This window comes from Xenopus laevis, chromosome 8L (genome assembly GCF_017654675.1).
Source record: "Xenopus laevis strain J_2021 chromosome 8L, Xenopus_laevis_v10.1, whole genome shotgun sequence".
Taxonomy (NCBI): Eukaryota; Metazoa; Chordata; class Amphibia; order Anura; family Pipidae; genus Xenopus; species Xenopus laevis.
In genome coordinates, this window is record NC_054385.1 from 52,932,577 (window position 1) to 52,950,824 (window position 18,248).

Sequence of the window (18,248 nt, forward strand, 5' to 3'; positions counted from 1 at the left end):
CAAAATAACACCTCTATTTTATTTTATGAAGCTTTCCCAGCTTGTGTAGTGTAATGTCTTTGGTGCTACACATACGTCCATTGTACTTTAACTTGGCATCGTATGCAAATTAGGCATCGCTATCGTAACTTTGCTTTGCTTGACGAATTAACGCGCAACTTCGCTACCATTCGCCTCCATGATTGCAACTTTGCATTTAAGTGAATTTGCGTAGCGCTGGCGAAACTACGCCTGGCGAAGTGCGGCCGAGTGTGGCGAAGCTGTCGCCGGCGCAACTTCAGATCTTAGTGAATTTGCCCCGTGGTCATCATTAAAGAAAGCATGTAGCAACTAATTTTAATTGCTGCTCTAAAGCACCAAAGGTGGATATTTTCAGCCACTTGCCATACTGGTAGAGTTGCATCAACACAAAACTAAAAGCTACTGGTCCTTTTAAATGTTATTTAACAAGAACAAGAAAACAAACCGTTGCAATAGAGCAAGTTTAATGCCAGTGTCAAATGTGTAGTACTTCTTACTGTAATCAGAGGCTTTTGCTACAAATGAAATTCATACAGAGGCTAAAAACATCCTAGAATCACTCAATTAGGCACTGAAATAAGTAAAATCTATAGCTCAGAATTCATTAATATTGATTCATTCCTTTGAAAGAACACTAAAAACAACCCTAATCACATCTGCTAATTTTGTGCACTAGGCTTTCATGGTTTCAAATAGATTTCTCACTCGAAACAGCCCTCAGAATAACATACCTTTCTCCCTCTATTTAGTAGTGTTTCATTTCTCATCACAAGCAGCTGAATTGCAGCCCTTTTAGCTATTCCTTGTCTAGTGTGAAGATTCAACCCTTGAGCTTTCCTTCTCTATCAGACTATAAAGACCTCAAAGAGGTACCTTCTGCGCATGTTTGATTGATTTCCATTGGAGTAGAGGCAGTGAGCATGTCCAGTAGGCACCTCTTTCAAGTCTTTATAGTCTGAGAGAGAAGTAGAGCTCAGGGGTCGAAGCTTCATCCTAGACAAGGAATAGCTAAAAGGGCTGCAGTTCAGCTGCTTGTGATAGAGAAAATAAATATGACTAAATGCAGAGAGACAGGTATGTTATTCTGGGGGCTGTTTGGAGTAATTTTAGACTGACAAAAAAAAAAGATTTACTTATTCTTTAGGCAAGACATTTCCACTCAATGCTAGTTCATAATGGAACTCTCCGGTCATATTTTGAAGAGTTTGTTGCATTGTTCAAACAATTTTGTGTTATCTATTAAGTTTCGTAAACTTTCTTTCACTGTCCCTGTTTTTCCTTATGGACTTTACTGACTAAAATTATTCACTGGTCTTCCTTTTTTGTTTCTACTACAAACCACAGCCCATCAGGCCCCGGATATAACTGTGGGTGTAGCTGTACCAAAACAATGTCATTGTAGGTGTGACATATTATCATTGTTTAATTATTAGTTTCCCCCTACTGTGTGGGTCCGACCTTTTCTACCTTGAATGCCCGCATGCATGTATCTTATTGCGTAGTTGATGTAAAATATATTCAGTGCATTTAAGTATCTGACTCGGAAGTAGAAATTATTTCAATATTTTAAATTAGTGTAATGGCCACATGGTTTTTGCATAATAAAATGCTAAATTGCAGTTTATAATAAGCTATGTCAGTTTTCTCCAAGATCATATATTGCACATTGCAATATTTGGAAAACATCTTTTACAATGAAGCATTTCTTTTCCCAGAAGTGCCATTATGAGCACCTGCTAAATAGCACTACCGTATATACTCGAGTATAAGCCGTTCGGAGTATAAGCCGAGGTACCTAATTTTACCTCCAAAAACTGGGAAAGCTTATTGACTCAAGTATAAGCCTAGGGTGAGAAATGCAGCAGCTTCTGGTAAGTTTCAATCAAAAAATTGAGGGTTCTTGCTCCCATTGGAGGTGCTAGCATCTCGTTTTTGGATGCCGGCGACCATTCTTGGACGCCGGCGAATATTCTTGGAGACTATTCTTGGACGCCAGCGACTATTCTTAGGTGCCAGCGACTATTCTTAGACGCCGGCGACCGTTTTTGCGCTTGACCCGAGTATAAGCCGAGGTAGAGTTTTTCAGCATATCTTGGGGGCTGAAAAACTCGGCTTATACTCGAGTATATACGGTAAGTACAATTTGTGCACAGTATACCAATATGGATGCAATTGTACAGTACTTGTACATGTAAATTATTCTGGCCAAAATCTAAAATGAACTGATCCTAAAAATACCAATCCACTAGGGATAAAAGTGTTGCATGCAATTATGAAAGTCACCTCCTATCAGCCTAAAGTGACAATAAGCATTCTCTAAATGTACTGTAACGGAGTATGCTCATTTGTTTTAAATGCTAATTGTGATTGTTGTGATAGATTGCTCACAATATTTTTAAAAACCTCCCCGATTTTGTACTTTGGTCAATACAAAATAAACAGGATGCATAATCTTGTATGATGCTAGAAGAGGTTGCTGGAAGATGAATATTTTGTGCTTATGTAATCTTATAGTGTATTTGCCTTTGATCTTCATACCACAGTTGAATGTGCTAATTTTCAAGGATGAAATTAAGTTCTATAGTTTGAGAGTTTGAATATTTTCAGCACTTATTTTGCTTCAGATCTCTGCACTTTGACTGAATATTACTGACTGTAACATATCTGTAAAAGCTATTACTATTATACTATAATGACACATGTGCTTGATACTTTATTGATAAGTCCGTGCAGGTGAAAAATATGTTTTTGCTGCACCACATGCTGTATGTGCTAAATCAGTGGTCCCCAACCAGTGGCTCGTGAGCAACATGCTGCTCCCAGTGGACTTAAAGCAGGTACTTTTCAATTTCTCAATTTATACCCCTTTTTTTGGCACCCCAGGAACTTTTTTTAATGCTTGTGTTGCTCTCCAACACTTTTTTTAAATTTTAATGTGCCTCACGGAGTAAAAAAGGTCAGGGATCCCTTCTCTATACCTTTAGATTAGTATCTATCACCCTATCTGGTACCTTATGGCAAGCTTTAAGAACACATGAAGAGCTCAGGATGGATGCATGGTGAAAGCCATGAATTAAAACAACATGACATACAAAACAGTAATAATAAACAAGATCACATGAATAAATAACAAAAAAAACTCCACATGGGAGAGCATGTCACCTGCTATGTGAGCCAAAGGTACAACCACTCTTAGGGGCAGATTCCCTAAAGGGCGAAGTGACTAACGCTAGCAAAAATATGCCAGCGGGACGTCATTTTGGAACTTTGCCGATTTCCTAACAGCGCAGGTGTCACTTAGTTAGTGAAGGAAATAGACGCTAGCATTGCTTCGCACTCTAACGCCAGGCGAATTTTTGCTCTGGCAAACAGACGTAACTCTGCGAATTCACTAAGATGCAGATTTTACTGAACTGAACATTCGCCAGACTTGCCTTTGCCAGCTAAACCAGGCGAAGTGCAATGGAGTGCATATGACTTTCTCAATTTTTAGTGCAAAAAAAGTCCTTTTTTCTTTGTGATAGCCTTCAAATGTCCGTACAATTTCTTTTTGGGTAACCGGGTTCCCTCCTCCATTTTCTAACATATGGAACATAAACTATACACTGGGCTCATGTGTAGGGCATTATAACAATTCTATTTTATTTATTAAGGTTCCCTGGACTTGTGTAATGTAATGTATTTGCTGCAACATATACGGCCATGTAACGTTATCATTTCCCGCCGTATGCAAATTAGGCAACAATAGTGCATCTTCACTTTGATTGCTGCAGTAACACTAGCGAAAATTCGCCAGCGTTCGACGCCCTGGATGCAACTTCGCACTTTAGGGAATTGCCATTGTCCTATAGAATTTATGCCTGGCAAATTTGCCCCATTGATGGAAAAGTGGAAGCATGATAAGCCTTACTTTCCTCCAACAACCAAGAAGGCACTGAGCTGAACTAAGCAGGAGAATGCCAGCCCCTTTCAGCTTCAGCAAACATTCTCTAAATCATGCTAAAATGGGCATGCATTTCCGTTGGCATGGTTCAATTTTATTGCCAGTGATTTTTTTTGTTATCTAAGAAACTCTGGTATGCTTGCGTGTTAAATATAAACCGTAGTGATAGTGATAATGATATGTGGGATATACCCCTTACTGTTTAGAATAAAGACACTACAAATCACAGAGCAGTTAAGTATAAGTCAGCTATAAAAAGGGCAGAGCGATTTTAAATGACTTGTTCAGTAGGAGATATGTCATCCCTTAAAATTATTTATATATTACATTTCAGTAAGTTATATACAGTATTATATAATAATAACCCCTACATAAAAATAAATACTGGGTAAACAAATAAGCTGTGCAAAATAATTATTTTTTTCAATATACAGTAGTTAGCCAAAACTGTAATGTATAAAGGTTGGAGTGACTGGATGTCTTACATAATAGCCAGAACACTACTACACTGCTCTCTGATTGGTTACAAGTCAATAACCAATAACTGACTTCAGGGGGGCCATATAGGTCCTACCATTTGCTTTTGAATCTGAGCTGCATGCTAAGGATCAAAAGCAAACTAACTGCACATTTATGTCCCAAATGCCTCCCCCCCTTCAAGTTGCTCTCTAACTAAGAAAGCAGAAAAGTTGGGTTCTGACTATTAAGTCAGACATCCAGTCACTTCAGCCTTATAGATTATATTTTTCACTAACCAACTACGTATATTATATAGTATAATAATAATATATATAATATATATTAGCTATTAGCTTAAAGTCCACTTCTGATGAAGGGCCCAGTGGTGTGAAACATGTCAGGAGGGAGTGGCTGACATGAGGCATGCAGACCGATGGAGGATACTGCCCTGTATGTTTAAGACAAAGTTTTTCTAAAAAGTTTTTATGCTTTGTTGTGATTTGCTCTGATTATTTTACACAAATAAAATCCTTTAAGTGAGTAGCTTTGCATGTTATTTGTTTGATTTATTGCTATAGGCTTAAGTCAGCAGCTGGAATTGCATACCTGCTCACGGCAGGTAAATAACATTGCACAATACAATAATTAAAAGGGAAATACATCCAGCTTTAATCTTTCATGTTCTATAATCTGTCATTATGTTCCATAATCGGAATTTTTATTTATATATAATATTATGTGACAATTTTGCATTTAAAGTCACCATTTCATAATTAATAGAAATATATGTTCACATGATCTGAGGGATGGTGTTAGAAGCTGCTTATGTGTGGGTTCCACAGCAATGTTTGGCTTGAAACGTTGTAACTGTCCTGATCATTAAGCCTAAGAAAAGCAAAATAAAGGCTTTTTAAACAGATATTCCTGTTGGTGCTGTCTGCTACAGTGTGTGTGGATTTCCACAGCAATGCGTCCCCAGAAATGGTTTCCATTTTAAAATGCAGAAGTTTCAAATGTAATAACTTCTGAAAGCAAAAATAATGCTGAAGGAAATGTAATATCTCCATTAAAATATGCCTTTTCCAGATGTTTTCTTAGCCATCAGTACCCTGAACTATTTAAATCTCAATATACAGTGTGTCTTGAGAAAAGCAACTAAATATTACAGTTCAAGCTAGGAGTTTTAAAACAGATTATTTACCTAAATTATTAAAAACGAGAAGTGCATCACATGCATTTAAATACACGCATTACACACTTCTCTCAAGCACACATATTAAAACCATTTCTTTTGATGACAGATACCAGATTTCATTGTTTTTCTTTGCAGAAAGTGGTTTTTCCCTTAAATGAAGGAAACCCCTTGGTTATTCTCCGTGGTTAATTGGTCAAATAAGTGTAAACATGTAAACTTTCTGTATATTCTGAGACCCGTAGCCAATGTAAATGCTTAGTTTGAATTTCTTGAAACAATGGTTTTTCCTTAAAGCAACATGCTAAGTCAAAGATTTTCCTACTGCAGTAAATCTATGTGGCAGATTAGCAGATAAGAGACTACTCTAACCAATTCCATAGTCCTACATCAAACTTTGGCCCAAGGGAAACATCAGCTGTGGAATACGATGGTTACCTTCTTATTTTGTTACTAATATATATATATATATATATATATATATATATATATATATATATATATATATATATATATATATATATATATATATATATATATGAAACAAAAGACCTTGGGGCAATCTATTTAAAATAAAAATTAACTGTTCAGGCAAAAACATCTGTACCATATGTTTAACATGAAAAAGAAAAAAAAATGAGGAGGAGGGAAATGTGTTCTGTAATAAACTGATGTAATCATTGTATTTCACATTAAGCTGCATAGCAAAGTCTCTTAGGGCCATATTTATTATGCTGTGTAAAATGAAATTCACAGGTTTAAAAAGCTGTATAAAATAAATGGCAAATTTATCAAGGTGTGTGTAATTTTAGGCCATGCGAACGCCAGATTTGCCACCATTCTTTTACATTGCTTCTGGCAGAAGTGACTCAGAAAAAATGTGTAAAAATGTTACCCCCTTTTTTACAAGACGAAGCCTGGCGATGTGTGGTATATTATCCCACTATTATAAATATGCTCCTAGATGTAATAAATATAGGAAAGTTTGCACCAAGTCTAGTAAACCTTAACAACTACTCTGATGTGTGCTTTCAAACCATGAACCATTAAATGCCACCTGCCCAATGGGTTATCAGACCAGGAGCAAACGTTGTAATGGTTGCAGATAAGCTAAAGCCAACTAGTCTATTTTACAGTTCTGCCAACTGTTAGATCCTCCATCCTTGGGAAGGATGGAGGATCTAGCAGTTGGCAGAACTGTAGAAAAGACAAGTGTAGGTTTTTAAGATTACGATGGGGATGTAGGGCAACCCAATCAAGTACTGAACCTGTCACTGAGCATTGTTGTGGTAACTGATAATGAAAGCAGCTTATGATGCATTCTGTGCAAGTAGGACAAGTCCATTAAAAAAAATCAGAAAGGTTGAGTTCCAAATTAAGCCACATGATAACTGCTAGATACAAGAAAGAACAGCAACTTACTCAGAAAATGCATTGTAGCAGTGCTAATCCACTGAAGCCTGTTCAGATAAGCCATTGGTTGGAAGATGGTCTGAAGCTGCCATTATTAAGTTTGTACATACAGGTAATAGGGATAGTGTATATAGTGTAAAAGTCTATAAAGCTTCCTCTCACTTCTCAATCACTGCAAACTCTAAGGCAGGGAAGGCTTTGACACTAGATTTTGTTGAAAAATGAAGTGAGGCACTATATTAAATATTGTTGGCATGTGGTAGAAATGTATATAACACTCATAAATAGGGCGAATCTGTCCCACAAAAATTCACAAAATGGATTGAAGTCAATGGGCATCAAAATAATTTTGAAACGCAACAATTTTGATGCAAGTGACAATTTTTATACAAGCGATTATTTTGTCCAAATGCATTTAAAGTCCATGGGCGTCTGAATAATTCTGATGTGCGACAATTTCACCTGGCAAATTTATTCACCCATCACTACTCATAAAAGAGGCAGAAGGTTTGGCCTTTGCCCAGTGTTAAATCTGGAGTATAAGTCATCTCACAAGCCTCTATTTTTTTTAAGTACAATATAGGAAGGATTTTGGGGTTCTAACCCAGTTTGGGTGGCTCCCACTGGAAATAGTCACTGGGGCTCATTTACAAACACTGTGTAAATTTGCACCTGTGCAGTAACCCATGGCAACCAATCAAATGTGCTTTCACTGGTCAACCTGCAGTTGGCTAACAAAGCCAAATACTGATTGGTGATTTTGGGTTACTGTGCAAATTTACCCAGAGTTTATAAAAGAGCCCCTACTGAGAATGAAAACACAGTAATATGTAGAAAACCACATTTTTTCCTTATTTTTCTACCTACATTACTTTGCACTTACTATTTGTAACACGTTTACTAACATTCTATATAGCATCAAACTACAGTACAACTAGGGTTAGTATTTTGACACTTATGTAGTATTTCCTGACATTTTTCTAATATAGAGAATCATCTGCATAATAGAAATAGTAGAAAAAATATTGAATTATATTATCATTTTCCTCAATTGTCCATTCCATTTACTTCATGTTTACTCCAGTATATTATACAGACCAGCAGCCAGAGATTGAGGCAGTACGATACACGTAGATAAATGTTAATTGGTTCTTAAGTGTTGATAATACTGTTCCAGAGCAGAGTTCTCGCCATTTCACATAGTATCACAGGTGGCAGATAACTCACAGTGTGTGCCAATGTAAATATAGCTTTTGTTGCCTAATGAATCCTGGCCAAAGTTATTAAATGGTACTAAGCCTTACAACAGACTCGCTGATCCCTGTTGTCTGGCAATTTCCTTGCACAAAGGGTGCAGTTGTGACATGTGGCAGTTGTTAGATTAATCCGTGTTCTATTGCTTTGTGCTTACATTGGCATGGATCGTTCTTTGTGTGTATCTGCACTACAAGCTTTCTGCTCCTCTACTGCAAGCTGTGTAATCAGTGGGGAAATACTTACCCAAACGTTATATCTTACACTGAATCACTCTCTGCACAGTTACTCTTCAGAAATCAATCATTCTTCAAAACATACACTAAAATGTGTTTTGCCATTATAGACCTTTACAATTACATATTTGAAGCATTACAATTTTTTTGGACCTAGTAAGTATTATTTAAATATTAATTTCAGTGTAGCTACTACTCTGTAACTGCGGCTGAAACATGTCTCTACAGCAGCAATTAAGCCTACCCCAATATGGATATAGTTATAAAGGTTCCTTTTAAAATGCAGGTGCAATATGCAACATGCTAAAATGGACACGTCTCCATGTTTATACCCACTATACAACCTTTTTCACAAGATTCCAGCATAATATCAGGAGCCCTCTAAAATGGAAATAAGCTTCTAGTGCATATTTTTATTATTGAATTTGTATGGCATAACTGCTGGGCATGGTATAAATAACCAACCTTCACTAGGTGCATGTGTGTAGGTGCAACATGCTAAAGGAATGCATCATGTGATACACAACTCTGTACATATAGTGTCCAATTTTGTGTCTATTTTAGTATTTTGAAATTTACAAATGAGAATTTTAATCTACGGATAGAAAAGGGACCCATGATACTACCCAGGACAAGAGGGGGGAAAATTAAACAGCGTTTTATTTTTCATTATAAATGTAATTAAACATTGTGAAATATATGTAAATTTACTGGCCTGATTATTGAATGCTTAAAAAAGTAACTGCAGAAAACTCCTGTGTTTTAAATGCTGAATGACTTTTTACTGTGTCTAATTAAGTTTGACAGGTCTCACTAAAGGAAAATCAAAGCAGTTTTGCTTAAATTGCTACCTTGCACTGTTATTTCCTCATTTCCTTTTCCAAACTGCCTTGCTTGTTTGCGAAAAAGCCTTGAATACGGTTCAGTCCAGCTTTCCATTACTATTAGGAAGCACTTATAAGATTCTGGAAAACTATATTGCAGTGCACCTGGCCTAGATTACTCAGATTCCTATGCATACAATTGATTTAAGGATGTACTGGAGCAATTCTGTTTCATTGTTTCTCCCCTCTCCTTTGCATGCTCCAAAGCAGAAAGTGTTGCACTGCCATCTACAGACAGGACTATCTCTTCAAAACACATCCAGCATTTCATTTCCCTACAGCCAAGATACACTTTCTTCTAATTTTCTCTTTCTCTAGCACTGATAAATCACAAACTGTTTAGATTTCAGTGCTTCAGCCAAGCATCACATTTTTGGCTTTTAATCTACGGAGACAAGCTAGTGTGCATATTTTCCAGCTACAAAGAAAACAAAATGAAATAAAGAATTTGGAACAGTATAACCGAATAAGCAAAATTGATAAATAGCAATTTTTAAATTACCTGTCTTGTGTGAATAGGACCAGGTGCCTTGAAGCCTCCTTGACAGCTGCATTCTGAGACACTATAAGGGTCCGAGCTACTGGAGGAACACTTGGACAATGAGTCACAGCCAACTACAAATGTATTATCAAGAGGCAGCTCTTGGATGACATGATGCTTCTTAGGAGGAACTGGTGTTTCAGGCTTAATCTGGAATGTAGGTTGTGGTGAAGCAGACTTGTAGTGTTTGGCTAAATCTGGGCTATCTGGCTTGAAAGTAGTTGGTGTGGTGGCCCAATTATACTTTCCCATAGTCTGTTCTTCTAATTCCACAGGAATGTCCAAAGTGCCATTAATATGCTCATGAGCAGGGTCCTCTGACTTGGATTCTTCAATTGTGACAAAATTGAGAAGCAGGTTTTTGGGGGAACGCTTCTTCTTCTTCTTCTTTTTCTTGATCTGTCTGTTCTCTTGGTTAGGAGAAACCCATTCTCCACTTTGCTTATTTTTTTGAACAACTTTGTGCCTTGGAGTCTGACGACAGCGTACCAAAGCAGTGACAAAAATGACAAGGATCACTGTCATTGTGCCAGCAATAATAGCAATGATGATCTTGACGTAGTCATTGGTCTCAGGTGTTATTTCACCATCTCTAAAATCCTCTCCAACAGCTGTTTCCTTACTCTTTCTCACAAGCTCCTGTACATAGGATCCATTGGTAATTGTGTCATTGACAAATAAATGCACAAAAGCAATGGTATGAAAGGGTTCGGGTTTTCCTGAATCGTTTACTTTTATAACCAGTTTGTACAATGAACCATGGTCCCCAGCAAGCAGTTTTTCTTTCAAGGTGATATTCCCACTTTTTTCCCCAATTGCAAACAAGCCTCTTGGGTTTCCTCCGAGGATGCTGTATCGCAGGTCAGCATTTATGCCTGTGTCATTGTCAATTGCATGTACCCTTGCCACTACAGATCCTGGGCTTGTTGATGTTTGCACTAATTCATAGGAATAGTTATTGGAAGGGACAACAAATACTGGCTTGTTATCGTTGACATCTTCGACAAATATTGTTACTTTTACAGTTGAGGACTTTTGCGGGCTGCCTTTATCTAAAGCTTTGACCTGAAAAGTGTATGAACCTTGTTGCTCTCTATCAAAAGTAATATTTGGTCTGATGACACCTGTAAGGGGATCAATGATAAAATTATCTCTGGCATTGACAAGAGAGAGTGTGACGACTGCATTTTCCCCATAGTCGGCATCAGTCACTGTGATTAGTCCCACCGTGCCGTACATAGGAAGGTTTTCTGGGACGTAAAAGTTATATTCATTATGCGTGAATGAGGGGCTGTTGTCATTTTGGTCAAGCACAGACAAGGTAACAGTAGTATTGGTCTGTAAGGAAGGGTTCCCATTATCTTTTGCAATTACTGTGAATGTGTACCTGTCTTGCTTTTCCCTGTCCAGCTTTCTGACTGCTGTGAGAATTCCTGTCCTCCGATCCAGATTGAATATTGTGGGGGCATTGGGCCCCAGCGTGTAGCTTAGCTCTGCATTGCGCCCACTGTCTGCATCAGTTGCACTGATTTTGGTCAGTTCCGTTCCAGGAGGATTGTTTTCAACAAAGGACAATCCAATCATTGGTAATGTAAAAACAGGAGCATTGTCATTCTCATCCTTTATTTTAATCAGGAGCATTGCCGACTGATTTAGTGAAGGTTTCCCAGAGTCTGAAGCAACGATTTTGATTGCATATTCTCGAGTACTCTCATAATCTAGCGGCGCTGCTGTCTCTAACAAGAATTGATTGTCAAAGACTGGCTTTAACCTGAACGGAACATCGTGATCCGTAAAACATGTCACTTTGCCATTCAGATCAGCATCTTTGTCAGTTACAGTTATGAGGGCTATTTTTGTATTAAGTGGAGCTTTTTCAGAAAGCAGCACTGTGCCATTGACAGGATTTATAATGTACCTTGTATCGATTGATGGAATGTTATCATTTATGTCAGTAATATTTATGGTTACAGTAGCTCTGGATGGAGTTGAACTGCCATCACTTGCCAACACAGTCAGTTTATGGTAGGGAGACTCCTCCCTATCAAGAGGCTCTTTGACAGTAATTAATCCTGTGTTATTATCTATAGCAAAATGCCTTTTGGCAAGGTTGGTGATCTGATTCCCGAAGTAAAAATGAATTTTTGCATTCAAGCCCAGATCAGCGTCTGTAGCATGGAGTTGTGTCACTGACATTCCCACCGCTGCATCTTCTGGAATATTCACTTCAATGTCTTTCTCCTTGAAAACAGGCCGGTTGTCATTGACATCTGTAACAGTGACTTGCAAAATTGCTGTACTGGATCTTGCTGGATTTCCACCATCCTCAACTTTGATCTTCATGACATAAGTATCTTTCTGTTCTCTATCCAAGCTCTGCTGCACAATAAGCTGTGGCCATTTGTCCCCTTCTGGTGTTTCAATGACATCAAGTCCAAACACATTTTGGCCCTGTAAAACAAAGAAATGGCAATAAATGTCAGGGAAATCATAAAAAAGGGGCACCGTGATTATTGCACACAAATTGAACTCATCACATGTAGATGTTTTTATTTGTCTTGGAGTTATGTTGTATGTAAGATCTATCACACATGACGCTGTACTTGCATTTTCCTATGTTAAAAAAACTGTTTTAATTCATAATTACGCCGTATATATCGGAAACAATGAATAAAGAGTAGATAGCACATCATTGTGCAATACTTATATTATGTGTAAAGCTATTTTTATAGAAGGCAACAAAGTTAATAAATTAAAAGCACTTTTCAAGCTGTTGATTTGATTCTGCTAACCAGATGGGACCAAACTGCCAGTAAACACAAAAATAGATTTATGAGGCATTTGGATCCTTACTAAATAAATGGTTTCTAATGAGATGGCTGCAGAAAATGTCGGCCATTTATTTTAAAATATTGCTCCCCGATGTGTAGCTATTCGCTAATTCTGCAACCTTTGCATTGATATGAGACAAAGCACCATGGCACAGCATTCCATTATAAGTATGATTATCAATTTAAATAGACTGGGGCATAGGGAACTATCTGGAACAAACACAAACATAAAGTTTCCTGCATATGTTTATGAATAACAATTTAAACGAGAAAGATATGTCAGATAATAAAGCACTAAATATGTATATAAATGTGTCCAACGATCTGTCATTGATTGCCTGATGTTATATTTATATCACTGGCACACACACACACACTCACTCACACATTCATGCTATAATTGTGGCCCATATCACTTAATTATGAAGTCCAAGACAGACAATGCTAATTTTCAGTAGCACTGTTCCCAACCACTTTCAACAGCCATTTCAAGGGACAAAAGAAACTTAAATTCAATGGATTCAAGGGATTAAGCACTAGGGGGAACACAGCTGTGAATGTTTTATTGAACTACAGAAATTATACTTTGTTACAAATGTAGTTTACCAGTTTACGACAGTAATCGCCAACCAGTGTCTCGTTTCATGTTGCTCTCAGAGTATCTTTTGAATACCTGGCTTGGAGGCAAGTTTTGGTTGCATAAAACCTGGTGTACTGCCAAACAGAGCCTCCTCTAGGCTGCCATTCCAACATGGTGGCTACCCTAAATAGCCAATCATAGCTCTTATCTGGCACCCACAGGGACTTTTTTCATGCTGTGTTGTTCCCTAACTCTTTTTACATTTAAATGTAGCTTACGGGTAAAAGGTAGCTGTGCATGGTGAGTTTTGCTTCTTTAGACTGATTGACAAATAAGAGCATGGTTCCGACAAACAAAATACTACAGTATTCAGAAATGATATATAAGTATTCCCATCTGCCGATCCTATATTTTTCCTCACAACAAATGAATATAGTTACCAGGCACTCATTATTTAGCACCTACATACTGACATACTGTATGCCACTATGCACCCAATGCAGAATACATACCGTAAGACACATAGGCACTCTATCCTTGTCCCATCACCTATTAATAGCTATGTCTGAATGTACTGTTCCAGCAAGGCTATTTTTATATAAAATACTGCATTATTTTTTTTTAAAACTACTTGAAAAAGGCAGGGGTAGAGTAATTATAAAATCGTTTTTTGTCTTTTCTGTGAAGATTAGTGTTTCAGTAGTTTTATTTCCATTTTTAGCCTGTGGCAGCAGTCCATAAGGGATACAATCAGTCCATTGTGTAACCATAAGTTTGTTATTGTAATAAGTTTTAAATAGTGTGCTGTGGATTCATGTTTTTTTTTTTTTAATAATTTGGTTCTTTTGTTTAATTGCTTCATTTTTATGTTGGTATTGTCTTTCCCACAGAGCTGAAGGCATCTAATTCGAGATACAGTAAATTTGTTTTCAAATGCATTGATTGCAACTGTGCTGTAAGGACCCAAAGATAATGCAGGACAACGGAGATTGCTTTGCAATGCTTTTCTATAAAATGTAACAAGACTGGAACTTACAACTGCAACCAAACTAGCTGCTGACCAATCCATCTGCAAAAGGGCTTCCACTATCCCATGATATGTATTCTTTCTGAATTATATGAAACACATTCAAGATTTACTCTTGGTTTCAAATTAGCCTACATTCCATAACATGAAAATAATTTACGTCTTATTTTTTAAACAAAGACTAACAAACAGCATGGGACATGTTACTCAAAGAACGATTTGGCCAGGTGTCCTATTCCAGCTGTACTTTAGTTGATACTATTAGTCTGCTTAGGGAAAGATCTCCTATACAGTATGTCTGCAGCTATGGTAACCATGGAAAAACAGTGCTTTTCATCCTGTGTATTATAAAGTAGAAGGTCCATTTTTCTTATCTGCATCAAAGTTTAGAATATTTATGGGATCGGTTATTCAGAAACCAGTTATACAGAAAGCTTCGAATTACAGGAAGGCCATCTCCCATAGAATCCATTTTTATTGGATATTTCTGATTTTTAAAAATGATCTCCTTTTCCCTGTAATAATAAATCTATATCTATTACTTGGTCCAATCTTTGATTTACAGTAATTAAGCCTTATTGAAGGCAAAACAATCGTATTAAGTTTAATTAATGTTTCAGATATTTTTAGTAGACTAAAGGCCCAGGTCCCAAGAATTCTGGATAACCGGTCATATATATATATATATATGCCATATTTTTCTAAAGGTTGGTTTCATGGTAGAGCATAAAATACAAGAATGATGCTTTATTTACTACATACTTGACCCACACAGTGCACGCAGTTTCTTAAACAAGTTTTATTCCTGAATGGTAATAACAGAAATGTGATGCAATATACTATTCCTCCATATTGGAAAATTTCTTCATGAAGTGATTTTATTTTTTACTAAAACACTTCTGAAAACCACTGCATTTTAACTAGACTACTAACTGTAAATAATATCATATACCATTGCTTTGATCAGACCGACTATGGGTCACCCTGTAGGACCTGAACATGCTACAAACATTGAAAGTTGACTTTCACAGTTGTAGACTCATTATAAATAAATTATACAATATTCACACTTTTAGAACAATGGAGTGCTGAACAAAGCTGAGTTACTAATAAAGTTTACACAACAATACTTAATTATCAACCCCCTTTTTCAGTTTTTGTTTTGAGGTCTGTAAACAAAAATAATTACATCAGCTTTTTCCATGTAATAGGCTAATTATCCACTATACCATTAATATGTTATACACGGGCATTATCACTAATGTTGTTGCCCTACAGTTGGACTGTGATTTTTTTTTATTTGTAATATGATTCATATATTTTATAAAAATGGCCAGCTGCAATACAGCCTATAATGTCCCACCCTGCCCATATATTTTTTATATATATATATCTTTGGTAGTGTTGTTAGATTGAGGATGTCTGAGTCTGACACATCTAAGATAGATACTGCTAGCAAAGTGACAGCTTGCCAAGAAGCACACATTAGATTGCTGAACACACAGAATGTTACTGGCCTACTACAAGTCTTTGTAATTCTGTCATTGGGATACCAAATAATGGTTGTTTTTAGGATATGTGCAAAAAAGCTAAATTAAATCAATGGGTCGCGTGTTTAAATCTGTTGTACATTGGACCAAGAAGTAGCCTTATACTTCAAATCACAGCTGATTACTAATGCTAATTTCCATCAATATGTTCATAAACTATTTGGCCATGGATATGCTGAGATGAGAATCTAAAAAAACAGCATCACAAGAGATGTTTAAAGCTCTCACAGCTGATTCATGTGAGCTGTGGTATGTTCTTACAAAGACATACCGATTCCTCAGATTGAGGAACTTTTGTTAACCATTTGTTTGACCCCCTCTTAGGCTGGCAGTGTCATTCGACTACTCCCTTACTTTGCTCCGTGTTGAAGTGATGGATTCTGTTAATTGAAGTTCCTCTGCATTTTAGAAGAATATATCCACCATGTCTCCTCTGTAGGCGGGGACCTTGCCTCCTGCCCATTCTGACTCATCCTACATTCTCCCATTCCTCATATAGCAAAATGGAAGACATAACCCCCACACACATTGCCAACCTTCTAACCCTTTATCTCTGCACTGGCTAAGAACACAATACCTGTCAGTGTAAACTGGAGTAGACATGGTGGGTGGTAGGAAGATTATCTGTAAATTAGAGAGGCACAGAATTCATCCATGCTTCCACGTGTTATATTGTTAAGATCAGGGTTTCTGATCAGTAAATGTGAGGCCAACTGAGTGAGGAGAGATGAAATTGAGACTAAAAAATGAAGGTCCGAAAACATATGTCAAGGAAAAATGGAAGCAAAACATAGCAACTCTTCCCAGCATGAGCCCTAGCTGGGTGTCTAAACCAGTGATTCCCAACCAGTGACTCTCGAGCAACATGTTGCTCCCCAAACCCTTGGCTTCAAAGCAGGCACTTATTTTTCAATTCTTGGTTTGGCGGCAAGTTTTGGTTGCATAGAATTAGGTTTACTGCCAAACAGAGCCTCCTTTAGACTGCCAGTCCCCATAGGGGCTACCAAATAGCCAATCACAGATCTCATTCCCTCCCCCCAGGATTTTTTTTATGCTCCCCAACTCTTTTCACAATTAAATGTGACTCACAGGTTAAAAAAAAAGGCTTGGGGCCCCTGGTTTAAATATTAGTCAGTGAGCATTGATTTTAGTTATATGCACAAAATATGAAAAAGATGCTCCAAAAGCTACACTAAAACTAACACTCATGGATTCAAAATTATTGATGCCCAAGCAGCTTTCAAGGAATTCTTAGTTACATTTGCCATGCCTGTTTCCCACACCTCATCTGTCGCAACAGCTTAAACTAAGAATCATGTCTGGGCACTGCTAGCTTGCCAATTTTTGTTATCATAGTGTGAAATGCAGTTCCAAAAGGATATAATCACAATGAAGGGAATCTGTTTAAGGACTTTCATTCCCCTTCTGTGAATATTAGAAGGAAGATGGCAATAGCAGGAGCTGCTTCCACATTTACCGTAAACTAATACTGCAGGTCAGCATTCTGGTTGTTGTTCAGACAGGTACTGTTTACATTTTGATGGCATGAAACACTTGCTAATTTAATACGCCAGGGCCAACAACTAAACATTTGTCATAAATCAGCATTCAGGACATTCCTTGTCAGCATAATACCATGTTACTTGAGATTAATCATTATCTTTCTCAAATATCTCATCCTGTGATTAAGCATCTTCGCGAATACAATATATCCCAGACTGACTCAACGGAAATAATATCTATAACAGAAGCTGATCCAGTATGAAAAAGGAATGTGTGTGGGGGTGTTCTTGAAAAATACCAAAATTTAACATTTCATTAAAGGTTTCTGATATACAAAAATAAATAATAATGTTTGAGTGATCTGAAAATCCATGAGATGTAGTACTTTTTATGTTGTGCCCAATGAGACAGGAGGCTGCTTCTTTTATCTAACAGCAGCACATGATAACTAGTGATGGGCAAATTTATTCGCCAGTCGTGGATTCGCAGTGAATTTGCACATTTCGCAGACGGCGAATACATTAGCAAAATTGGCATGAAAATTCACAGGCGTCAAAGTTTTTTTACTTTATTGCCGGAGTTGGAATTCCCAGCGAAATTCACAAATTTTGTGACAAAGCAAAACGGGACAGATTCGCCCATAACAAATGATAACTGGCCTAAAATATACCAAAAGTAAATATTTTTGTTTTATTGTTAAAAGGAGAACTCAACCCCCACTAATAAAAACCCCTACCCAGTACCCTACATAGCCCCCCCACTCTGTTCCACACATATAGGTTATAAAACCTATAAGTGCCCCTAATCCTTTACT

The 18,248-nt window shown here is 37.2% G+C and overlaps 1 protein-coding gene across 4 annotated transcripts in view; it reads right to left on the minus strand.

Annotated features, from left to right (window-relative positions):
• LOC108698445 (protocadherin-11 X-linked) overlaps window positions 1–18,248 on the minus strand; it is an 826,544-nt gene that overhangs the window by 661,754 nt on the left and 146,542 nt on the right. For all 4 annotated transcript variants that reach the window (XM_041572768.1, XM_041572769.1, XM_041572767.1 and 1 more), the window contains one exon: window positions 9,905–12,394. In XM_041572768.1, coding sequence (XP_041428702.1) covers window positions 9,905–12,394 — 2,490 coding nt within the window. The remainder of the gene's footprint in view (window positions 1–9,904; window positions 12,395–18,248) is intronic.